The sequence below is a fragment of the Pempheris klunzingeri genome, chromosome 18 (genome assembly GCF_042242105.1).
Source record: "Pempheris klunzingeri isolate RE-2024b chromosome 18, fPemKlu1.hap1, whole genome shotgun sequence".
Taxonomy (NCBI): Eukaryota; Metazoa; Chordata; class Actinopteri; order Acropomatiformes; family Pempheridae; genus Pempheris; species Pempheris klunzingeri.
Window position 1 is genome coordinate 22,080,885 of NC_092029.1, and position 26,712 is coordinate 22,107,596.

Consider the following 26,712-nt stretch of genomic DNA (forward strand, 5'->3'; position numbering starts at 1 on the left):
AGGAAGATTCCTGGAATCAATGATGTAATTTGCTATTAGTTATACAGAAAATAGATGTTCTTGTATTTTACTTATCTTAGTTTGATTTTGTGTTAAGTTTACATGCAATAAACCCAATAAGATATTAATTATTATCCAAATTTTGGAAACATTATCTTTCATTCATGTTAAACTCTGTGCTCGGCTGTTGACAAATTTTTGAATTTTCATTCTCTGCTCTGAGAAAGAGACTCTCTAGTTGTGCTTTCAATTTTATTGGAATTAATCAATTGGAATTGTACCAATTAAGCATTGCATTTATTTCCTTATAATTTGTAACAAATTCCATTGTCATCAGTTAAACTGTCTAGAACATGACACTGACATGATAAATGATAACATTTGAAATATGCCAACCTTATCCTGAAAATAACAAAACATGTACACCTGGCTAAACTGTGGAATGAGTACAGGCCTGTGAATAAGAGGCATGGAAACTGTGAAAAACGACATTATCCTACCTCTTCCTCACAGCCTCGTTTTACATGTATGACGTGAAGGATTAAAGCTTGTACAGGCTGAGTTGCCTTTGTGGACAGCTTAGCTCGAGATAGGTCCAATCAAACGATCACACATTCTGGATTAAGTTTCAGACAATCCATTTCTGCATGTCAGCTATTTACCGGCAGTCTGTGCACGGTTCAAGTCCAGATTAATTGAGATGACATTGCTTCATTGCTCTAATCCCCCTCTAAAATCCACCAAAGAGTTTGCTTTTAAGTGTATCAGGTTTGCAACAGACCTAATCACACAGCCGCCCACCTCTAATCCGCAAGTAAAGACGACCACGGGCGTGTCAAGGCTTTTTCCAATATAGATATCAAAGCATTCAAACTCACCGTACTGTCTGTTTGCTGGACGTATCAATGGCAAAACATTGGCAGAGCAGTTAGCCTCGTCACAGCCTAAGGCTACAGGGCTAAACCCAAATCAATAGATTTTTTAAGCATGTGACTTTCTCTTAATGCCCCAGATTATGTCAGTAGGAATGAAGTAGATTATTAGTCAAATCCCCGGAGACACACAGTGGGGTTCCAGTTCTCCAAGAGCTGCAAAATGACATTGACAGTTTTTGTAAATGCTGGATATTTTAGATGAGGAATGGGGCATCCTCCTCTTCAAATGATTACAAGCAGAGCAGAGAGGGGGGGGTATGACGGAACATTTAAGATTTAAGACAAAAGATTTGCTAATGTCACAATGTTTTCTTTTTTATTTTCAGCATTTTCATAAGAATTCACTTTCACCTGTTTTACTAACGCTCTAGTTGATACCTGTTAATATAATCTGCAGCTCAGTGTTTGCTTGGTAGATTTTCCAGTGCTTTTTCCCATTTCTCATGGCTTCCTTTAGTGAACTTGCTCATGCCCAGAAAATAGCAAGAAAGTGACTTCACTCAAGATTGAATGACTTTTCATATTCAAGAGTTCTCATGATATTGTTCTTTTTTTCCAGGTTTATCAATGCAAGGAGGAGAATAGTCCAACCTATGATTGACCAGTCCAACAGAGCAGGTAAAGCTGCACTTCATTCAGTATTCAGTGTCCTAAATGATCCCTTCCATTCAGTAGACCCATCAGGTGAATCAAACTTCAAAGGGGGGTGTTTTACTGATGATGCCTGTGAAATCCACTGAGGGGAGCGGACGAGTTAAAGACAGTAGAAAAAGTGAGACAGGTCAAAGAGAATGGAAGAATGGGTTACATGAAGCAGGTGCACAGTGGGGGGGTTGTGCAGCATGTTTGGGGCTGAAGCAAAGTGATTCTAGAGCTCTGGGTTGTTCACTCTGACGGTCTTGTTTCTCCTCTTACAGTAAATCAGGGTACAGCTTACAGTCCAGATGGCCAGCCAATGGGAGGCTTCGTTCTTGATGGGCAGCAGCACATGGGTCTCCGACCTGGAGGTGAGCAGCCTCCCTTACATTTATCAAACCATCAAGGGCAAAATCTCTGCAGCACCACTGTTTTCTGCTTGTGATCAGCTGAGTATCTAACAAGTTCAACCAGTAGCCAGTGGCCAGTAGCCAACGTGCTCTATGTACATACAGTAATAAGCCATGTAGCCCCCCCACATGCCTGCTTCTCTGGTGGCACCGTGTCAGAGAGGACCACTGCGTAGCATCACCGAGTCCTTTTAAAATCAAAGTAAGCTGCTCATTATCACTAAGACTTGTGATGATGGTGATGATGATGATGATGATGATGATGATTACGCACCTCGTGATTTAGATTCAGTGGCGATGTTCCATGCTGAAGCAGGAAGTAGTTTGTCCTTTATGTAGTGAGGCAGAAAGTAAAGCTGGAGGTGGGGCTGGTGGAGAGGTGTAGCCTCCCGTTACAGACCAACAACTAATATCTGTGTTTTTATTGACCAGAACCACGATGTTTCCCAAAGCTTGACCAGGCATAGCCGTCTCTGGTTTGATGTATTCAGGGCTGCTGCAGATTCCTCCAGTATCAGAGCTCTTGACTGATGACTGGGTTGGTTCTTGTTTCATTTGTGCAAGACATAAAGAATGTTAAACACACAAAAAGCACAATATTCATAAGATTCCTCTGGAGGTAAAAGCAACCTTATTGCTGAGTTCATCTTCATCTTCAAAGACAGAGAACATGAATAGATGTTAGGCTGTAGCCCAATGGGGAAAGATTTAGAAACTAATATTATGTAGGCACAGAGTGGAATCTAGCCATAAATGCTTGGCAGTCGAAATTTAATGTAATCATCAGTCCGGGTAGGAAACTCTAGACTAACCATGTTCTGTCCAGTGAGCACATGGCAGTGATCGCTCCTCTGTTGTTAGGGGCCTGTTGGTGTGACCGGTGCTTTGGCTGATGTGTTTTGGCCCAACAGTCTGTTTCACACACACTACTCTTAACTGACTTCTAGACACAGAGATCGGCCCAGTGCTGAGCCGTCTGTCATCTTGTTCCTCTTGTTCTTCCACCTCGTAGGGCCGATGGGGGGCATGGGTATGAACATGGGCATGGATGGCCAGTGGCACTACATGTAAATCTACTCCGCTGAAACAAGCCTGAAAAACAGGGTGAAGTAAGTAAAGCACTCTTTTCATTTATTACAGAGAACCAATTTCACCCCCCCCCACTCACTTCTCCTGCACGGCTTTCACTCACTTCTCTTCCTCTTCTAATCCAGACTGAACAATGACTTTACAACCTGGATGTTTGCTCCAGAGATTTTCATGTTAATGCAAGAAACATATTTGAGCATTTGAAACAGCAAATATAGCTCAAATATAGCTGCTGCTGCTTTCTATCTTTCTTTTTGGTGTGTGGGTACGGTTTTCCGTTGGTGGACGAGGTCGCAGTGGGAGATCTCGGACTATTGACTTTTGGAGTTCTTAAATCCTTGCTATAGTCCTGGTACAGTGTTGTCACAATTCATAGACCCAATTTGTAATAAACTGTAAGGATAGATAGATAGATAGATAGATAGATAGATAGATAGATAGATAGATAGATAGATAGATAGATAGATAGATAGATAGATAGATTCTAGCTTCGTCCTCCTTCATTTTTCTTTTCCTCCATTTCTTTGCTCCCAGCAATCTGATTAAGAATCGGGGTAATACGTCTCCTCCTCCACCCCCCCACCCCACCCCCTCCTCCTCCAGCCTCTATCAGCTCCCACCACTGCTGACAGTTCTCAAATCAAGACGTATCGCCTGCCGGAGGCAACGGAGCACAGAGAATTTTATTTAACACCCACTCTCCACTGCTCAATGAGCTCCGCTGTAATGACACTTACCTTGATTAATAGAGCTCTTTATATGTAAATAGGAGCTACATTTGCTTCATTTTTTCACTGGGGCCAATTTTCACCAACACAGCCCCCGCTTCCCTGTCTGATAATTCCCCTGGTTTTGCTAATGAAGTTCAAAGAGCAAACAGTCCATCTAAAAAAGAAAGCAAGAAATACCCTCAGATGTGCATAGAGACATCAGCTCTCCGCCTGAACAAATGCTGCCTATATATTTTTGGAGAGTATTTAATCTAATTATTTCTCATTGAATGATCATTGACTAGTTACAGTAATAGCTCAGTGGAGCCGCGTGTTTTCGCTCCCCCTAATTTGATCTGTGGTGAGAACGTATGCTGACGGCGGCAGTAAATCTCCCCACGACTGCAGGAGAGAAGAGAGCCAGATTTGGAGTAATGTGAGGGTTTTCCATGCACGATAAAGCCGGAGCCATAACATTTAACCGTTATGGAATACATGACTGGATGTGCACTACTTTGCTCTCCTCTTCTACCGCCTCTTTATTATTTACTGCAGCTCAGCTCAGTGTGTTTCTTAGAGAGTATGTGGAAGAGCTCATTTCATGTGGAATACCATGGATGAGGAATAAGGCCCAAATTCTTTTTCTCTGACATTAATCCTTAAGGGATGACGTCATAAATCCAATATTTAGACAACTGTACTGTGTTTCTCCCTGACAACTGATCCACCGAGGAAGGCTAAGATGTGGTTAAAGCCTCAGTCAGAGCGTGTAAGTAGGCCTAAAGTAAAAACACTTTTCATCACATTCTCTTTCTCTTTCTTAATTTGCATGTCAGCAATAAATAGGTGGTAGGGAACAATAACTCCCCCTTAAAGTGAATGAATAAATAAGACAGGAGAGAAAACAAGCACATTAAAGGTTCAGTTTATCTGCAGGAACATGAGGTGGTATTCCACTCAGACAAGTCCTGCTTATCCAAACACTGTGGGACACTCAGGTAAGAAGTGCTGTTCAGACGGCGGTTGTCTGATCTGGGGGAGGCTTCCCTCTAGTTTTCATGAAAAAGCTCAACAAACCCTTGAAATGTTCTGCTATACCGACAAGTGAGAAGAAAGGAGACATTCCTGCTGCTTTTCCCCGTAAATACTGGACCTTAGATCTCTAAAAGATGTTGGCTAAAACAAGGAAAAAGAGCCACTTTAGTCAAACAGATGGGGGGGGGGGGGGTCCATGCATACCATAGGCTGCACTTTATGGCTCCTCCTGCTGTAGACATGAGCAGTTTGTTGCTGTTTGAAATGCATTGTGGGTGTGTGTGTGTGTGTGTGTGTGGTGGACTGATTCGTTCTGTGTTAAAGAAAAGTGACACTGAAGCATCCTTAGTTTGCCAGCCTTCTGCAGAATGCTCTGCAGTAAGCCTGGGGTGTGGTGGGGGCACTTAGGCCCCTGTGTGCTCTCTCTCTGACCCCCCCCTCCTGTCCTCTGTGTGTCCAGGCCTCCGTGGTTGGCTCAGGGATCTTCCTCCATCTGGCTGTGGAGCTCAGCACTGGAGCTGCCTCTGCAAGAGTCGAACCCACCTGACTGTACCCCCCACCCCCCCCCCACCCCCCTTGACCACTCCCACCTCACACCTCGCCCGAACCCGCACGGTGCGCGCTTGTAGAGGGTCACCATGGAGACGCCAAACCTCTGCACCGGAGGCCCACAGCCCACAAACTGTGACATAAGACTGAGAGAGACTCAGTGAGAGCGCGGACCCCACGGAGGACGGAGGCAGCCTCACACGGGTCCTTTAAATTATTTATTTATTTTTATACCACGGGGATCACCACTCTTCTCTCTTTTTTTCTTTTCTCAAGTAAAGCTTCACCCCCAGCCCCGAAATATGCCCTCCCCTCCGAAAGAAGTTGTACAAAGACACACCTACACACACACACACACACACACACACACACACACAGACACACACACTCTCTGTTAAAACACTGTGGAGTACCTGTGACCAGACCAGAGGACAGTGGGAGTTACTAATTGTTGTGCTGTATAGACTTGTGCTCTTTTTTTGCCTGTTTCTATCATGTCTGCGCTTGTGACCACTAGACCTTAGAGTGAGCTTCTACCACTGGTTTGTTTTTATTAAAAAAAAAAACTAAAACCAAGATTTTCAAGACAAAAATCTCTGAATGATTTTTTTCCTGCATCTCTTTCTTCTGCTTTTACTTCTTACACACGGAACTGAAAAGATTTGTTTGTGACAAGGTCTGAGATCATTTTAGAGCTCCACAACAGAGAGGAGAGCAAACTAAAAGAGGGAGGGAGGGAGGGAGGGAGGGAGGGAGGAGTGTTAATGTGAGGAGCAGGAGCGGCCGATTGCTTCCGTTTTCTTATTTTCCTCCTTCTAAAGGCCGCAGCAGAAAGGTCAGTGTGGGCGTCGGAGAAAATGCTTTAAGCAACAGCATTAGTTGTGCAGCAGGTCACGTAGAGCTGCACAGGTTCGATATGAGACGGGATTGCAGTTGTCTCGCGTTATTCGATTGATGGTGACAGGGATGATGGATGGCCCGGCCGCCAGAGCAACACAGCCGGAGTCAGAGGCAGCGGAGGCGGCCAGCTCCCACTAAATGCTCCTATTTCTCCATACAGTAGGCTGCTCTGCTGTGTGTGTGTGTGTGTGTGTAGAGAGAGAGAGAGAGAAATAAAATTTTAAAAAAAAGGAATGTAGAAAAACGGTCACACTGATTCCTAAAAAAAAAATGGAATAAATTCCTTCGTTTGAATGAAACGCGGATCATTTTTTGCTCCTAATAATTTCCAGGGGACCTCCTCCACATGTGCACCACAGCAGAACAGGGGGAAAGAGAGAAAGCGCAGAAAATGAATGAATAAATAAATAAAAAAAAGAGGGCCAGGAGCTCATTTATCACTGTCAGCCTGTAACGATCCTCTGCGCTTTGAATTGACTGTCGGGAGCTGGAGGAGGCCGGAATGCGCCTTTATCACTATTGATAAATATTAATTTTATCGGCAACGATCCACTGACACGATCATGTATGGAATCTACACGATCTGGTTTATTAAAATTACTATATTGGTTTATTTAAATTTCTAAATTCTTCTTCTAATTAGTGTGATTGTTGTCGTTGTCTTGGTTACAATGATAATAAAATAACAGTGATAATAAAATAACAATGATAATAAAATAACAATGATAATAATATAATAATAATAATAAAATAATAATAATAATAAAATAATAATAATAATCATAACAATAATAATAAAATGCGAATAATAATGATAATAATAATTATTAGTATTATTTTATAGCTGGTAGGTATTCTTGCTTTTTATTTGTTTGAATGTGAAAGGTGACTATTTGTCGGATGCCTTCTCTCTGGTTTTGTCACTTTTTGTCACACAAAAAGAAAAAAGAACTTCTCCGTTTTTCCAGCATCTTCACCTCCTCGAGCAAACAACGAGCGGGGGCCTGAAACAGACTTGGTTACTTAGCTCGGACATAATGTCTGAGCTCCGTGGAGTCTGTTCCCACTGCTGGAATAAAACAGAGAGATTAATAATGACAATAATCTTCTATTTAAGTTAAAAAAAAGAAAAAGAACTAGAATGGATCCAGCAGCTTGCTGATCGCTGATCAACACCGCAGGAAAAGTGCCGCTCACCTCGGGGACCTGCTCCACGTGACTCCCCAGCTAATAATCAGCTGGTAAAAGCAGCAGAATGTGCAGTTGTCTGCTCCATATTTTACAGGAACAGCTCCTCTGTGGAGGCTGCGGAGACAAAGACGGACAGAGGGCTGCTTTTCTCTGCAGCGCTGCTGAGCGCCTCCACCGGGCCTAATTCATTCAGCCCTCCCGACTGTGCTCTACATAAATGCGTTTTGAAGGCTGCCGGAAACAAGCCCGTGTCTGGATGAAATATGGGTCAGTGCTCCCGCAGAAAGCTGCTTCACATGATGCACCGACTCCTCTTTTTGCTCAGACTCCCTCCTAACAGCAGACTGTGGAAGAGAAGAGAGGCCGACACTTGAAACCAGAGCAGCAGGAAGATCACAGTTAAAACCACCTCTGTCTTCACATGCATTCAAATACACGTGACTTCTCATGACATCTCTCCTTCTTCATATTAGAGGAATATTCTAATATCAGCCGGGCCTCCAATAAGGTCACAGGAAATATGGTATCACAGAAACATCATAGGAGGCCAATGGGAGCCAGGCTGGAGTGAAGCAGAGGCACTATGAAGTCCACAGGCCCACAGGAGACACCTTTTCACTCACTACAATAAAGTCTAATGTCAGTGCAGGTAAATGGAGAATTAGAAATACTGACATGTAGAGAATAACAAGAAGTGGAGCTGCATAGACGCCATTCATATTATAAGAACACCGTTTTCCACAAGTTACATTTCCATTCATGTAACCACTGAGGGCCATGCTGCTGAGGCCGGCTTATATATATTATATATATCAGAAGGACAGCACAGTGTCCCCAGCAACCAGAGATATTAACACAGAGTTTAGAGGAATCAGAGTCTTTTTATCCAGGCTCCACTGTAGTCACACATTCTTCCAGCAGATCACAGTCTACATTTAAATTTCATAATGTAATATCAGAAAAGGTTTGAAACATAACGAATGGTGGCTGAGTTTCCTCATGTTGTTCCTGCTGACTCACCGTGACACCGTCAGGACTTACTGGGACATTTGCATAGACTGTTGTGTTATTAGCAACACCTGATACGACATAAATAATATACATGAAATAAATATTAATGGAACAATTATCTTCTTCTATCTCTTCTTTTCCAGGCTTTTCAGACAAAGTTAGAACTCAAAATTTAATCAAATCAATTGTTGATCACCGGAACACAGAGTACTTCAGGCTGTGGTTGAGGTATTTCATGAAACATAACTTATTATGACCAAAGAAGAAAAATATGGACTCACTTTCCACTTCACATTTTTCCCACCGCCTGTTTTCTTCCACAGTGACTGGAGCAGCTGTCGACTGTGACACTGCTGGTCTTTGGCTTCCAGACTAACGTCTATCTGGACTCATGTGTTTGATTCTGACTTTGGCAGAATGTTTTCAAACCATTTTTCTTCAAATCAAATTCCATGCAAACCTTTTTTAAATGGAGTTAACATTGCAACAGGAGTTATTCCTGTGAATACAGGCCTGCAGCACACCCACCTTCTCTTTTGCCTGGGGAAAACTGTGATTTACTCCATAAGAACCTTATTTGTTCTATCCTATGCCATTTTGATGGAACAATTCCACAATGGATCATTTCATGTTTTAGCTGCACTCATCATCCTGGTACCCAGCTCACGTCTGGAAGAACTGCTGGAATGGGAGCAAATCTCTGAACTGCCAGGAAACATCTTTTAGCTATCTACTGTGTGGTGTCTACAGCTGAGTCTATGTAGGATAACTCAGATCGTACACACACACACACACACACATACACACACACACAAATACATACATTCAATTCAATTCAATTCAATTTATTTGTATAGCCCAATATCTCAACAGAGTGTCTCATAGTGCTTTACAAAGTTCACTGAAATAAACAAGTGTAAGCGAACAAACAATCTAATAAAGAGTCCAGCAGTCGATGAGGCCAATGGATCAGTCCGGTGGATCAGTCCGAGGCATCACCTGCCCTTTATGACCCTCCTTCTTCGGGGAGGAAAAACTCATACATACATACACACACACACGCACATAAACACATACACACATACATAAATACATAAACACAACACATGCACACACACACACATATGCATAAACACACACACACACACACACAAACACATACACACATACATAAATACATAAACACACACATACATACACACATACACACAACACACATACACACAACACACATACACACACACACACACACACACACTCACACACATACACACATACATACATCTCTGTAAAATCTTGAATGTACAAGTCCAAAAGTATTATCTGTAAGATGTACTTAAAATACCAAAAGTAAAAGCACTCCCTGGGCATTACTAACTAACTACTTTCTATACTTTTGGATAGTTTAGCTATAGCACTCCATCATATTTCATATTGGTATGTAAAATCTTAATCTGCAAAGTGCATGGCAGCTACAGGTGTCAGTATTGTATGTTTTATTTGTATTCTGTACGGCGACCTTGTGAGCTTTGAAAGGCGCCCTAAAAATAAAATGTATTATTATTATTATTATTATTATTATTATTAATAATTAAAAGTAGTGGAGTAAAAAGGCAGTAGAAGACGAATCAAGTTCCAGCAAGCTGAGCCGAGCTGAGCCGGGCCGAGCTGAGCTGAGCTGTACCATACTGTGGAGGAGGCATAATACAACCTGTGTGGACACCAACACACCCCACCTCCCGCCCTCTGGGTCGCTCCTCTTCTTCGTCTTCTTCTGGTCACCTTAACATCTCAAGGAAACATAGATATAGACAGAGATATCATCCTTTTTCTTCCACACAGCCTTTTTTCCTTCATAACGTGCTGTAGACAGCAGGGACTTTTCAGGAAAGCCCAGAATCTTTCCTCTTGGCGTTTTAAAACTAGCCCCTGATTATAGGTGCGTAGGAACCGCTGGGTTTTAAATAGTTTAAAGAGTAGTAAACGTTTGGAGGGAAGCAGTGACAGCACGGAAAACATTTTCCTGCCCCTAGCTCTCGTGCCACAGCCAGGCCACCTAAATGAAGCAAGTGACCACAGGACGGCCATGTTTACCTCACCATAGTACAGTGGAAACAGCTTCTAGCAGGTGGAAGTGATCACTGGAACACCGGTTCACACTGCAATACTTTTAAAATCACACCCCATTTTGAATTGGGTTGTATCACACACACATCTCTAATCTCAAACACGCTCTCACTACAAGATCTGAAAATAATGACAGGGGTATGATTAAGATTATCACCAGAGTGAGCCATGCGTCACCCCGTGCGAGCTCACATCATCTGATGGGGAGACTGACGTGGTTCAACTTGCTAATGTTGCAGTGAGGATAAAGAAAAGCAGAATGAAGCGAGTGTGGGTGGAAACATGGTCAGGGAGACACCATCAACATGGACTGTCTGTTCTTCAGAAAGAACGTGAGGTGAGATTTTAACTGTCAGTTTTAATTTCTATCAACAGTAGTATGCTGGCTAACATTAGCCTCAAGGGCTAGGATGTTTACCATCAGCGGCTCCGGGACTTCTGTCTCCTTTCATACTTGTCTCTCTCTCTCATTGGCTACCGTGGTCCAGCTCAGAAGGTGGTGACGGTATTATCCAGATTCTAAATATCAAACATGTCTGAAATGATCGGGCCGACCCCCTACAGCTTTAACACTGGATCTGTAAACCAGAGAATCTGGACCCAACATTGGGATCGACGAAGGCACCGGATCATCCACGAGGCTGAATCAGGGACAGCTCTGCCTGACACTCCTGTGGTGTGAGCGAATGATTAGTATTACCAATGTTTTTACTTTCTCATGTGTTTAATTGACATGCAGAGCATGCTGGGCAGTGGGTCCTGTGGACCAGGGCTGAGAAAACATTGGTTGAGGTCTTTTTCCCCTCAAAGTTGAGAAACACTCGCTTGCACATGAGGTCAATGATAAAATGGTCTTTTAGTCCTCTGAAGCACCATTGTTTACCACCCAATAACTTCTACAGCCCAAATACGAGGTGTCGTAAAAGTCATATAGTCTGGTAAAATACTATACAGTTAAGAGCCAAATGACATTTGTGTGTGTGTGTGTGTGTGTGTGTGTGTGTGTGTGTGTGTTTGTGTGTGTGTGTGTGTGTGTGTGTGTGCATCGTGCTGGAATAATTGTCAGCTCCTAAAAATCAAGAGAAAGCTTCCACTTGTGATGAATTACAGGCATCACTACACAGATTATCAGCACCTCTGCAGTCTTCCTCAGCTCCACAGAGCTTTAAAGCTTCTCTGACTCACTTTGGTTGTCTGGTCCACGAATCAACAACTTCCTTTTTAGCAGCAGGTAGTTGGTTTTAGTGGAAAAGCTCTGACAAACCCACTCTTCCCCCGCAGAACACAAGATAGACCCACTTAGGTACGAACTGATGAACATAGTGGAGCAATTAACAGCTAAGAGACAAAAGCCCGGGCTAAAAGAGGATGAATATTGGACTTCAAATGATTTAACCCCTCCCATTTAGCATGAATAAGTATTGTATGATAATACATCGCTATAAGACACCATGCATTTTGGTGAGGCAGGTTTGAACCTCGAACCTTTCTGTGTGGAGTTTGCATGTTCTCCCTGAGCTTGCGTGGGTCTTCTCTGGTGCTCCGGCTTCCTCCCACAGTCACAGACATGCAGGTTAACTAGTGACTAGTGCCTGTAGTAGTGAATGAATATATGAGCAGTATAGACAATAGACAAAAAACTGTATTTCATGGGATGAAATGGCTCAACACGCAATCTACTGTTTTAAATTAGCTTGAACCTTGCAGGGACAATGCTGAGATGGAGTCGACCAGTCTGGACCTGTCTACATCATAAACCCTCCACCTCCTCTCATCAGCCTCTAGCCCAATATGTAGCATTTTTCAAAATCATGCAGTGAGTGGAGTTAGGCTCTGACTTGGGCTGAGTATCTATGGCACTTTGACTTCCACCTCAACCAAGTCTACATTTTTTCTAGATTTTTCTCTTTTTTTTTTGAATATTCAGTGTTTTCACTGTGCAGAAATTTAAAATGCATATAAAAACAGGATGGAAGCTCATCGAGTGTCTCACTCCCTTAGTTTTACAAAGAAAGCAGTCTTTTCTGTCAGCCAGGCCCTTCTTCCCCTGCAGCTCTGTCCATCTAGCTCTGGATATAAGTGTTTTCCTTCAGATTAGGGGGAGACAGAGGAGGATTCGGACAGGCACACTGGACACTGAACTTGCAGCGCTGCCCTCTGCTCTGGAATCAAAGTGACACATGTCGTCCCAGGTTTTTCACCTGACATTTTTGTTGCCACAGTTGTCCAGCCTGTGTGACAGCCCCTCACACTATAGTTAGCACATCTCTGCAACCCCCAACCCTGCTGCCCCCACTCACCCAAACCTTCTCCTCTTCCTCATGTAGTGAAATTCACCATTAGTTGTATTATCTAAAGGGGCAGTCTGCAAACAAGCAACAAGCATGTCCATTAAATTCCATTCACGGGCCTTAATTCTGTCTTTCTTTGACTTTTATGGATCCAGTTTGGCTCAGCTGAGGAGGCTGTACACGGCAGCAGTAGCAGCATGTTTGCTCACAGACTGAACAAAAATTAATAAGGAGAGTCTGGGACAATCAAGGCTAAACTCAGGGAAATAAAGAGAGAGAAAGTGAGAGAAAAAGAAGAAATAGCAGCAGAGAATGCTTTGAAAATGACCCTTCATTAAGAGGAGCACTGAATGCAGAAAAGTGCTAAACTAATGTATAAAGCATTAAAAGTGATCTGTTACTACAGTCATTAGCTAATATTATTAATATTAGAATGAATATTATTAGACAATGGGACCAACTTGGAACTTCTTAGCAAAACTCTATGAAAATGACAAATTCAAATGCTAGATGGACATTTTGCATTCAGCTTGGTTTTGAAGAATATTCCACTCTACTGTAGATTGAAATGGATTTGAAATTAGCATCAAACTTGTTACCTAATTACTTCCACGTGTGGAATCCTGTGCCTCGACTTAGTGCCGACAAATGAGATATAGCATGTCAGCATAAATTAATGAGAAATTAAAGGTCAGAGCTGAAGCCGATCTCTCAGAACACACATACGACTCTGATTAGCAGGCTGCTCTGTTTGGCTACATATGTCACAAACACTCAGGCTGTGGGGCCAATCACGGGGGGGGCTGGCCCCAAAATGTGAGGCTTGTTTAGGCACTGCGTCGCCTGCTCCATGATGAAAAGACCAGTGAATATTTCAAGGGTTCAAGGTAGAGCTTTTCCTACAATTCACTTGCTTTTACAAGTGCAGGAAGATATTTGAATTCCTCTCAGGGTGACATCATCACACCCACGTTATATCCTCTCTGCTTTTACCCAGAGCAAACCCACACTGAGCGGGTCGAGCTTTGATAATACACTGGAGATGTGCCTGTTCTTGGTCTGCCTCCTGATACATTACACTTTCCTCACACTTAACTACTGGCTGCATTCTGAAAACGTGTTTTGCATGTTTTAGCCCACTAATGACATATTTTTTGACACTTCCGTCCTGCCCTGTTCTTCATCAAAGGTTATGTTGCTGTTTAATGGTACAGCAGTTAATGGTGCAAGTCCAACCAAAGGAGCAAAACATTTCATTTCCGATATCCGGCGCTGTGAACAGCAGCACAGCATTGCTTCTTGAATATTTGGGAATTGTGGTAAGCTGGTTAAAAGAAAGCTACTAACCACAGGTTTGAAAATGCGACAGAGACTCTTGACCCCCGCTCAGCCTGTGAGGGGCCTGGCTGAGCTCTATTACAACAGCACAGTGGTCTGATGGATGGTCGGGGCAGACAGAGGCAACATGTGCCAGGCCTCACTTGAAAGGAAGGAGCAGGGGTTGAGACAGAGGACATGACTCTGAGTGAGGCTGCATTTATAAACTCACAGCCAGTCTTCTCCATCCAGAGACGACAGTAGTGCTCACCACCCTGGTGCTCATACGGGCAGGCCAGCGTGACGGCATTTGAAGTGTTACCAAATCCCCAACTCTTATTAGATTAGATTTCAGATCGTTCTGCTGCTGTAATAGTGCGTGGCCTTTGATTCTGACATGAAGAAACAACTTTCCTCCAAGCTGCTCAGGCTTCCACCTGTGGGGGACTCTTGCTAGAAAAAATAGGCTCCACAGTATATCGTCTTGTGGATGGCCAGAGAAATACAAATAGTCGTATCGTGTCGAGGGATTGATCTTTGTTTCTCTTCATTCAAATTTGTTCACCATGACTTTCTTTTGCCTTTTATACCCTGGAGTTTTATTTTGAGCCCCAAACCATTTAGGGTGCTTTTTGCTACATGTATGTTTCCAGTTCCCAGTGGATCCATTTCTGACTGCAGTAAGTTGTGCATGTTCAGCTGAATCTAAGCTAAATGGCTTGTGACAGCCTGCGTCTCTATTTTTCCCTTTAACAACCTTACAATGCAATAAACTACAAAACCACGAAATGATCCTTAGAATTTCTAATATCCATCATTGTGGGATGTATGACAGAGATGGAAAGATAACAGCATATTCACATCATTGATTGCAAAGTAAGTCACATGAGGCACAAAACTGTAGCAAAATATCCATCCCATGGACTCTGAAGCTGATTTGAGATGTCAGCCAAAAGTCCACTTTTATTAAGTGCCAACTGGATGTACAACAGCTTTCAGAGAGAGTTCCTGAAGCTGGAAACTAGAAATCACAGTAACTCCCTTATGACTTGTGTGAGTCAGGAGTTTAGATGCTGCAACATACTGTATATGAGGAACAGCAAGATAAAAATCATAGATGCTATAATTAAAAAGTTCAATGAATGAATAAAAGTTTTTGATTTTTTTTCTTTTTCATTTTCTTTGTGGCTGGTCAACATTTTCTTTGGTGGGTGGGGCTGTGGTGGGGGACTTGTTAAACTCAAACTATGACCTTGGATCCAGCTACAAGTTCAGTAACTGCTCTTTTAAAATATGAAAACTTTGATGAATAGTCCATGATGTCACATTCAGATTGTGAGCTGTCAGTGGATCTATTTCTGATGCAGTCATCCTCATGTGTTTCATAAAGTCCAAGCTAAAGCTTTCGTCATTCAGCCTCATTCAGCAATGTTCTTTGCATCTACAATTTTATGTATCTTTTTTTTTTTTTTTTACAACGTTTCACTGGTAGACAGTTATTAACCGATGAGGCTTGTGATCATTTTCTTATTGTCATAAGACCAAAGCAACAGTGAGGTGATCCTACTCAGCAGTACTGTGTGTGTATCAAAGCCTGATTAGAACTTTTTATTCCTCTGTGTCACAGAGCTCCATCGTTGTAAAAAACACATCGTTGCTCCTGATGTTCCTTCGTCAGCACGAACACAGACACTCAAGCTTATTTAAATTCAATTCCACATACACACACCGTCCTGCTGCCCCAAAGACTCACTGGGGCACTAATGGTGGGTCCATCCAGTGCTAAAAATAGTCCTCAATGACTGTTTGAGCAATCTTAGCCAAAAACTAGAGTGAAGCTGTCTGTGTTACATAAGTGATGGGTCACTGAAGACTTGAGGAAGTCTCATAGAACTGGTAGAATTATTGTTTTAGGTCTAGGGCATTTAACTACTGCTAAGGCTTCTGACTATGTGAGTTACTAAGAGACCATACACATGATGAAGGAACTTACGTGAAACCCAGATGTGCACAGCTAGCTTTCTTCCGCTGCTCCACTCGTTCCTCACAGTTATACTCACAGTTACATCAACGCAAGAGGAGGACCAGTCGGGCTGTGCACTGAGCCTGCGTTGGTTTCATTTCGTTTCAAGTTTACAAGGAGATGCAGACAGAACCTAACCAAAATACTGAAGGGATGAGGGTTACCTTTCATTGGGATCTCAACAAAATAGGATGTGCTTTCTGCACCTTCTTCTTCCTCTAAGACTGACTCCCTTGCGTCTGCCCTCTGGCAGCCCTTTAGTTTACCTATGGCTGTGATAGTAAGCATATAAGAATGAAACATACATTTGAGAGTCATTTTTAAAAATGAATGTCCTTAGTAGGAACAATGGTTTATCTGGATAAATCTAATCAAATTTTTGTCATTAAATGTCAGTGTGACTAACACATTTTGATTTTCAAATAAAGTAGTATGCACACCAAATTCCCAGTGGGGGTCACATGGTTTTTAATTTGTATCTCAGATACTAAGTAAAACAATTCCCTCACAAGTGAAAAGGCTCTGAATGCCTGTGAATTTATGCAGGGAACAGCTGCTGACAGAGAAAGTAAAATAAACCAGTGGAGTTAATGGGTGTGCTCCAGAGTGCACAGGCTGTATATTTGGTCTTGTCTGGTGAGGCCATTTGATGCTGATTACATCCATCACTGTGAGCCGGTACAATCACCCCCAAACATAAACATGTCAGCCACTCCACTTGGCATTATTGCTTGTCAGAGCACTTGATCCTGGCTATTGATATTTCATCACATAAACATCTGCTCCTATCAAAAATAACATTCATACAATGTGCGAGTTTTATCTTTGTATAAATGAAGAAAGAAATCGCTTTCACCCAAAACGTTACTTTAGATTTCTCCTGTAATATGAGGGTGGGAGGACACGTCTTAATTGATACTAATCAAAAATCACAGAAACCTTTAAATTATTGAAACTGCACACAAACACAAGTCAGCAGGTGATGAATGAGTGGGCCGGGGCTGGGCTCATCCATCACCCCACCGGTGTGCCTGGCAGCACCAATGTGACAGGAACGGTCAAATAACGTTTAGCACACTGGGAACCCTGTGTTTGGGGGGAGATTATTACTGTCACAGCTTTAATGGATTAGCTTGGACCAGTGCAGGTTCAGCCAATGGGGCGCAAGTACAGCGCATTAGCATAGCTATCAGAGGTCCAGCCAGGCAGCAGCAGGTCGGTGATTGACAGATGGAGGTGGCTGCCCAGCAGACATGTACCCAGTCTAAGGCCAAACAGCGAGGAGCCAATTATGTGGGGAGAAACAGGGTCATTCATCATTCAGTTAGACACCTGTCCAACCACACAAAGGAGACTTGAGATCCTCAGCCAGCATCCCTAGACAGAGATGATGCTCATTAGATTGGACTGGGAGAAATACAGCAAGCCCAGGGTTCGCATTTAGAGCACACAGCACAAAGACAGTACAGATGACGGAAGCGTGAGATGCGTGCAGTTCTGTAATTGGAAGCAGAGGAACGAATCTTTTCTTTTCTTGTTTTATGTACCTCAGGAGACGGAGCAAGGTGCTAACACTGCCAGAGGAAGGCTGCCTGATCTCCACTAGGACTACAAATGTATGCATGAGTACTGCTGCAGGTTCTTTGGATAACGAGTTCCTAAAAGATGTTGTGCTACACAGTGTTTAACATGATGCTAAAAGAAGTGTCAGGCAGAAATATGATTCCCCAGAGTAAGGTTAGAGGATCAGTATCATTCTCATCTATAGTATTATTATAGATCATGTACTAAAGGGACATGTTAAGCTTTGCATAGCACAGATACTCGAAACAAGAGTAAACTGAGCAAACCTAACCAACAAGCACAAAGCTGTCTTTTTACATTGTGTTTCTTAACCCAACATAGATCTATAAATCTATGAGTCAACCTCCATACTCACAGCTCTTTGATGCTGTACACTGGCACTGTGCTGCTATGAACTAAAGGCTAATGTCAGCATGCCAAAATATTCACATTGAACAGCTGATTTTTGCTTGACAAACAGTTCCAAACTATTCTAATGCTCATACTTAGCAACGAGAGCACACGATGAGCTTGAAAGCTTCAAGCTTCAGCTTTGTTAAAATCCCATTTCTTGGTAATGACAATTCCCAAGAACTCTCTCAAGAAAGACAGTTTTTCTGTTACTTCCAATTCAATTTTACAGAACTACACACAGTGCAAAAAAAGGTGAACATTAACATTTAAATACTAAGTACAGATGTAAGTATATACAGTACTGTGCAAAAGGTGTGAAGAAATGCTGTATAAAACAATATCGAATCGAAAAAGTGAGTGAACAGAAGAAAAACCTAAATCAGCTCAACATTCAGTGTGACCTCCCTTTGCCCTCCAAACAGCATCAGTTCTTCAGGTACACTTGGACACAGTTTCTGAAGGAACTCAGCAGGCAGGTTGTTCCAGACATGTTGGAGAACTAACCACAGATCTTCTGAGGATGAAGGCAGCATCAGATCTTCTGTCTCCTCATGTGATCCCAGACAGACTGGATGATGGTGAGATCAGTACTCTGGGGGGGGGGGCCACACCATCACTTCCAGGACACCTTGTTCTTCTTTACGCTGAAGATAGTTCCTGGTGACACCGGCCGTATGTTTGGGGTCGTTGTCCTGCTGCAGAACACATTTGGGGCCAATCAGACGCCTCCCTGATGGTATTGATGATGGATTAGTATCTGCCTGTATTTCTCAGCAGTGAGGACACCATTGACTCTGACCAAATCCCAGCTCCATCTGCAGAACTGCAGCTCCAGACTTATAAGGAACCTCCACCAGCTTCACTGCTGTCTGCAGACACTCAGTATTGAACAGCACATCCTGAAACCCCAATCTGCTCTGAAATGTTTGCCTGGGGGAGACCTGGCTGATGCAGTAGAACCACCTGGTGTCTTGTTGCTGTGCTCAGTCTGAACATGATGACCTGTGACATCAAACTGTCTTCACCAGCCTCACCTTGGTAGCAGAGTTTGGCTGTTCCTCCCCCAGTTTTAATCCTCCTACAGCTGTTTGTGTTTCAGTTAATGAAGCCTTCATATGAAATAGATGGTCATCAGCACCTGTTTGGTATAACTGGTTAATCACACACCTGACTATGATGCTACAATATCCCTGACTTTGTGTAAGTGCTCTGGATGTCCCAGGTGGAGGGTAGGTTGGCACCAATGATATTCTCTGCTGTGCTGACTGTCTTTTTTTGGCTGATCCATACCACACAGTGATGGAAGTGCAGAGTTCAGACCTCCTGAGGCAGGTGGAACATTCTCTGCTGGAACAGGAAGTCCATCCTCTCCCGGGCCTTTTTGATAGTTGGATGTCTTCTTTAGGTCCTGGAAGGTTGAGGATCCCAGAAACCTGAAGGTCTCCACAGCTGACATGGTGCTGGTGAGTATAGTGAGGGGGAGCAGTGTTGGGAGGAGGCTCTTCCTGAAGTCCACTGTATATCCACAGATTTGAGCTTGTTATTCCTGTTTACTGTTACTATTTATTTGCTTCTTGTTACCTAGCTTACACTTTGTACTTATTTTTATCTTAATTTGTTTGGCACTATTTCTTTGCATCCACTTAGACACTTTACACAGATTTTTATTTAATTAATAACCTTTCTGTAATTGTGTATATTGCTCTAATTTTTGTATTTGTATTCTGGCAAAATAATTTCCTTCGGGATGAATAAAGTTGATCTTATCTTATCTTATCTTGTTAAGCTCCAGGTTGTTCTGACCACACCAGAGGACCAGCTGTTCCACCTCCCATCTGCATGCAGACCCATCACTGTCCCCCATGAATATTGTACTGCCTGCAATCTTGAGAGATAGCGAGGGTTATATAGCACCAATTCATTACAAAAGTTATCTCTTTAATTTACAGACACCCAACGATTCCAGAATCCTCACAGGAGCAAGCACTTGGCAACGGTGGCAAGCAAAAATCTCCCTTTTGACAGGAAGAAACCTCCAGCAGAACTTGGCTCAGGGGTGGGCGGCCACTAGGAACAGGAATATGATTTACTTAAAGATGGATAGTGTGATTCATACTGGATCATGACTAATAATAATCCTAGAAATGGTGGGAGTCATGCAGGCCTGTGGTGGCAAGCGATGGCAGTAGCAAGCCCAGTCACCACAGCCAGACGTAGCACCACAATGCACCTTTTGCTTTGCTGAAAGCTTTGCTCACTCTCGTTATTCTCTCAGTCAGCTTCGTGAGGTCGTCGCCTGGATGGTTCTCCAACAGTCTTGAAGGAGTTCTCAGAGGTGCTGAGCACTTGTTGGCTGCTTTTCCTTCACTGTGGTCCAACTCACCATCTCAATTGGGTTTATGTGACCCAGCACTCCATCACTCTCCTTCTTGGTCCAATAGCTCTTACACAGCCTGTCCTGTTGTAAAACAAATGCTGGTCCCATGAGTCCCAAACCAGATGGGACAGCGTGTTGCTGCAGAATGCTGTGGTAGCCATGCTGGTTAAGTGGGCCTTGAGTTTTGAATAAATCACCAACAGTGTCACCAGCAGAGCCCATCGTCATTAATAATCTGTAATGTAGAGAATAATAAAAGAATAAAGGAAAACTATTGAATGGGAAGGTGTGACTTTTGACTGGTACTGTATGTTAAAGGGACATGAAGCATACATATGGAGAGTGACAGAAAGGAGACAGGAGCTCAGTGCATCAGTTATCATCTTTGAAGCTCATGAAGTGATTACTACTGAGTTCTGCAGAAATACGTGCATCATGGTGGACTTGTGGCTCTTTGTCAGCTGAAAAGGAACCTTGGACTATTTTTATTTTCCTCTATCAATGTGGAGTAATAGTCAGCTCTGGCATTACAGAGGGCCTACCCATAGTTTTAAGACTATCTTGCCAGACTAGGTGAGTCTAGGTGGAACTCTGTGTCCTTACAAGTATTCAAGATGTTTGCTTTAGTTTGTAGGTTTGGGAGTCATATCAAGGAGCTACTCTCTCTTGTTTTATTATTTTGTGTTTTTAGAGGAGCAATGGAGTCGAGCAACTAACTGTGGTAACACACATGATGGGGGCCCTTCTGGTCCTGTAGCCTGTGGTGGTCTGGACCTCCTGCCTCAGGTCTCTGCTGGTGCTGAGGTCTCTGCTCTGCCTCCTGGATGCCAGCCGTCAGTCTCACTGTCTCACTCTGCCTCCTGGTTGGATATACTGCCAAATTCTCCAAAGCAACACTGGAGATGGCCTGTGGTAGTGAAATGAACATTTTATTCAACTCTTGAAAAATGGGTCTGAAGAGTGTTGCATTTCTAATTTTGTTTATAGTATATGTAAACGATACTGAAATGTACTGTACAATGAAGTGAAATCATTCTAGTCAGCGCTGTGTGTTGTGTCCAAAGACTATAATTGATATGGATGGACAAAGCTACCTTCCCAGTGCTGTGTGAAAATGTCTGCACCATGGGTGTGTGGCACTGGTTTTCAATAGGGGTGTAACTGCCAAAGAAGCACCTGTAAGATGAAATGAACCTCATGCACTGTATGGTGCATCCACTCACTGGATGGATGGAGTTGAAATTGATAGTGACCCCCCCTTCTTACTATTAAGCATTATTGTCCAAAAATTCAGAGTGCTCTTGTGGTGCCCAGGCTATTAAACTGTAACAATAGCACGTGGAAATGTGGCGGGCAGAGACATACTAAGTAGTATTGTTGTACTATTATTGCATTTTTACAACCAAGGATGCAGAACTTTGCCTTTTAAAAGCGTGGGTGTGTTTGTCAGGCCGCTCAACCCTCAACACCACAGTCACAGCTCATCAGCCCTCAGACCGGCTCCCTCCACTGATCACAGACTATAAACCCTGCATAATGCTGAAATTAACAAACGCTTGACATTTGCTCCACGTCCAATTACTCAATATCCAAGGCTGAGCACATGTTTAATCAACATTCATATCCCCTAGGGATGGAGAGGGAGCTCTCTGCTCCACCACCCCGGCCACATTAGGCCTGCTCCCCTGGGCCCTTTTGGCAGGCGTCGCTGTTTATCTTCTCCCAAACTCCACTGGAAATGTTGTCATCCCCCCTCCTCCTGGGTCCTGCACATGGCACTGCCACATTGACCGCATGGGGGAATGTTGGCTGGGGAGCAAGAGATCGATCTACCTACCACAAAGGGGTCAAGAATACTAAGCAAACCCCAGCCCGCTGTCATGTCAGGGGTTCGCCCAGCCCTCAGCGAGGTGAAGAGCGGGTTGGACGTAGCATGGGGAGATGTGCTGCTCCACAGATCCAGAGATCTGGAGCGATAGAGACGTTTGTTGTCAGGGGAGTAGAAGAAAAATAAGGTTAAAAAATAAGGGTAAGGATCAGTCTGTATTTTTAACAGTACAAGCTATGGGGCAAGTGTTCTCTCTCTCTCCCTCTCTCTCTCTCTCTCTCTCTCTGTGTGTGAGATAGCAGCATGGAGACTTGGTTCTCCTCACAGCAGGGGGGGGGCGTGCAGGGCAGATGACTCCACAGCATCTGGGATGTGCTGAACACATGCATGAGAGATTTACAGTTATGCATGGATGATAATGAGTTCTTCATCCATGCAGCGCTTCACCCTCATCTCACATCACATTTGTGTTCATGCTAAAAAAACAAAACAACACAACAACAAACAAGATTAACTTATTCCTCACAAAATAAACCAAAGTCTTACAGAGGCAGTTCAACCAAAAACTAAACTAAACTAAGCAAACAAACCCAAAAAAGCTCTACATGATGTCAGCATTTGTCATTACAGCTACTTTGTTCTTTAGGGGATCAAGTCTCTGTTGAATTCATTCATTCATGGTACTGTATTCTATCATAACATGTGTTTTAGTAACAACGTGTGTTTTTAGGGGAACAGACACATGTAGATTAAAATATGCACAATTATTTTACTTGATGGACTTAATTACAAATGACTCATTCCAAGTCCAAGTTCTTTGTCTTTTGCACGATAATTACAGTTATTACTGTCATTGGCACCTTGGCATTCTTGAATCTCAGGCTCCCTCCAACATTGCTCTTATTTATAAAAGAGAAACACCCAAGTAAAAGTAAAATAAATGAGAATGAAATAATACAATTAAATATATCTACAGAGATGTAAACAGTCAGTAGACAGTAGGTCTTAGTAAAAGTAGTGTGAAGGTGAAGTGCACCCGTGCAGAGGTGAAGTGTTCTCATGACAAGCTCGAGAACCCAATAGTTCAACCGTCTTCTGGCGTATGGCGAGATGATGTTGTCCCTGAGTCTTGTGCCGCTGGACCAGTGATGCTGCTGGGTACTTAGATAATGGGGATGTACCTTTTGTTTGTTTGGTTTTGTAATTTGGTGAATCAGCCCTTTACTTGTAAGCCAACTGTGACCATCTGAGATCTCTTTGTTGCGAAACTCTCTGTTGTATCAATCTGCAAAATTAATTATCATGTTATAAGGGTGCCATAACTTCTGCTAAAACTGTAACTGTTAAAAGTGACAGTTCCTCCAAATTATTTGTTGGAAGTTTCTGAAACTGAATTATATCATTTGGAAAAATTATAGAAGACCTTCCAGTCATTTAACTCTGATAGACTGTTACTGTGGATTAGTCAGAGTGCAGGACAAATGACATGAAATGTAATAATTAGGAAATTATAAAGATACAACATTACAGAAAAATTGTTATTATATAGAAAATATTTTAACATTATATTAAGTGTTTTACTTACACCCCCACTTTCTCTTAACCAGACGCAGTTTAAATGAATCAAATGAAATGAAACGTTTCTTGCTGTGGTTGGTTGCTTTATTTTCTGATTTGTTCCAGCAATACAAACTTGTGAGTGCTTTAAGAGGACCTCTGTACATGCTTAACATTATTTCCAGGTAAAACCCCTTCATGTGATGTGTGTATGTTCTATAATCTGTGCACTGTAACAGATTGCCATAACATAATGTAAAAATACTCCATGTACGTACGTACAATACGTCTTGTATTCAATCAGACATCTTTTACTGTGCTCATATGCAGAGAATGTCCTGACATGTAATTACATTATTGGATTATTTTATAGACGCAGTGTTTTAAGAGTTAAAGTTTAACTTTATACACGTTCAATCTAGTTGTTCAATCTATAACAATGCAACGCATTTAATACACTAATCATATGTTTTGCTTGTAAAATCTTGAACAGTGGATTAACCAGAAACTCCAGCACAAAACAAGCAGCGGAGTAAAAAGTTCAATATTTCCCTCTGACATGTCGTGGAACAAAGAATTATAAAGTAGTAAACATTTCAACATTTCCGTGTTCAGATTCTGTGAATACAATCAATTCGAAGGAGTGAAAGCAAGAAAATCCACTGAACTGACTTAATATTAGTAAAATAAATATTTATTCCAACTGCAGACAGAAAGCAGCAGAGCTAAACACAAACATAAGCACAGGCAGTTTTAATCTGCTCATTGTGGAGCCCTCTACTGGCCCTTTAGCTGCTCCTACATGTCCAAAATGATTTAGCTAATGTTGTAGTTGCATAGACAATGTCGACATTTTCTTCCAAATGCTATCAAGATGCTAATCAAAACTAGCTATTAGCCTTAAGTTTGTCCAGATCGTGCGTGCACACACTGAATGCAGACAGACGCAGGGACAGACCAGGCCAGGACGTGTGTTGTGTAAGAATTGCCAGATTGCTGATCAAACAGAGGATTACATCTGTATGTATGTGTGGTGCAGATATAAGTGGATGTGTCAGCGAATGATGGATGACCAGGGGAATGTGCTGCATCCCTGAAGTCTCATACAAGCGGCCCAATCCCCCATCCATCTGAGCCTGCCCTGGCTACCTCATCTGTCAGGGAAAAGCCATTTTCTGTGCAGTGGTGCATGGTGCTTAAGGTTATTCCATTTCTTTATTACAAACCAGGATGTGGTCCTCCCAGTATACTGTACACAAGTGCAAATACTCACTAACTGCTTCATAAAAACCTCTAATTGAGCTTTGAGAAGAGGCTGAGTGCTTTTTATTTACTTCCTTTTGGCTTTCAGTGTTTTCATATCATTCAGCCATAACTGCCAGTATGATATCACATTTCTCTCAATGACTTAATTCATTAAAACCAGCAACCCCCCTTCACCATTCACCCACAATTAATAACAAAGAAACACAATTCCTTGTATTTTGCACACACTTGGCCAGCAAAGGTGATTCTGATTAATACAAAAGATGCGATGGGATATGAGCCAATATTTACATGCCTGTGTGCATGTTGTGTCTCCGATCTGTGTGGGGTTAATATGAGACGGGTCATGTTTGGAGACTGTGCTGTGCTCAGGGAAACCACACAGGGAGACAAAGAAAGGGCCACCGTCATCATTAATCTTAGTCAGTGGGCAAGGCTGGCCCAATCTGCATGACCAGGGCAGTGACAAATGCCACTATTGGACTGGGGCGTCGCATCTCCCTGGCTTCATTTCCCGTTAATGTCACATCCATCACAGCCGGCCCTGTCCTGCCATGTCGGAGGAGATGAGACCGGTCATGGGTAAGAATTAATTGGAAGGACAAGAGTGAGTTTATAGGGTGGAGCCAGTGTCTGGGCTCAGAACTTGCAAAGGAGTGAAGTTCTTTTAGTGTTTGCTGGTAGAAACACACTCAGGAATTATTTCAAACAAGGAGCCTTTTTATTGCCAGTGGTGGAAATGGCAGAAATCTCTTAACAGGGTAATGCTTTTTTCAAATGTTGCTATTTGGACTTGTTGTAAAGTAATGAAACTATCACTTTTCTTCTCTATCACTTTAATGATGACAAATCTTTGTGTGTGATTTATTCTGGATGGATTTAGTTCAGGCAGCACTCAGTGACATACTACTGCCCTCTGGTGATAAGTCCTACCTTGACAAACGTGTGGAACCCAGTATGGGTTCATCACTGTGTCTCCATTCTCAATCCAGAAGCAAAGGGAAGATGTAAGTAAAATTGATGAGAGCTCAAATGGAGAGACAAAGCCCCATTATTCATTTCACTTCATTCTACAGTATTCTAGGTATATTATAAAAGTGATCATGTGATGTATCACTGATACAGAACAATAGAACATTATGAACATTACTTTTTTTTAAGTCCATCAAAATGACCAACCTTATATCGTCAGAAATGAACCGAGATACTGAACACCAAATCATGTTCAATGACACTGTTTATTCCAATACATTTCTACAATATTGCTACTGTCTGATTCAGGTAAGACTGAGGTTTTCTTCAAGTTGTGGTAAATGGGTTTATTCATTGTTATTTTGTAAAACTGCTGAAAAAAGGTGCTGAAACAGGAAACTATTGATTTGAAACAACCACAGCCTTAAGTTAAACCACATTGTAGGCTCATATTTTTATGTCATGAAGCTTCTTTGACTGTGTAAAAATGCCAAGGAGCAAAAAATAAAAC

At 42.4% G+C, this 26,712-nt stretch overlaps 1 protein-coding gene across 1 annotated transcript in view; it reads left to right on the plus strand.

Annotated features, from left to right (window-relative positions):
* Positions 1-3,052, plus strand: part of meis2b (Meis homeobox 2b) — a 20,003-nt gene extending 16,951 nt beyond the window's left edge. The window contains exons 10-12 of the mRNA XM_070849352.1: positions 1,495-1,553; positions 1,853-1,942; positions 2,994-3,052. Of these exons, the coding sequence (XP_070705453.1) occupies positions 1,495-1,553; positions 1,853-1,942; positions 2,994-3,052 (208 nt within the window). The remainder of the gene's footprint in view (positions 1-1,494; positions 1,554-1,852; positions 1,943-2,993) is intronic.
* Positions 3,053-26,712: the final 23,660 nt, after the last annotated feature.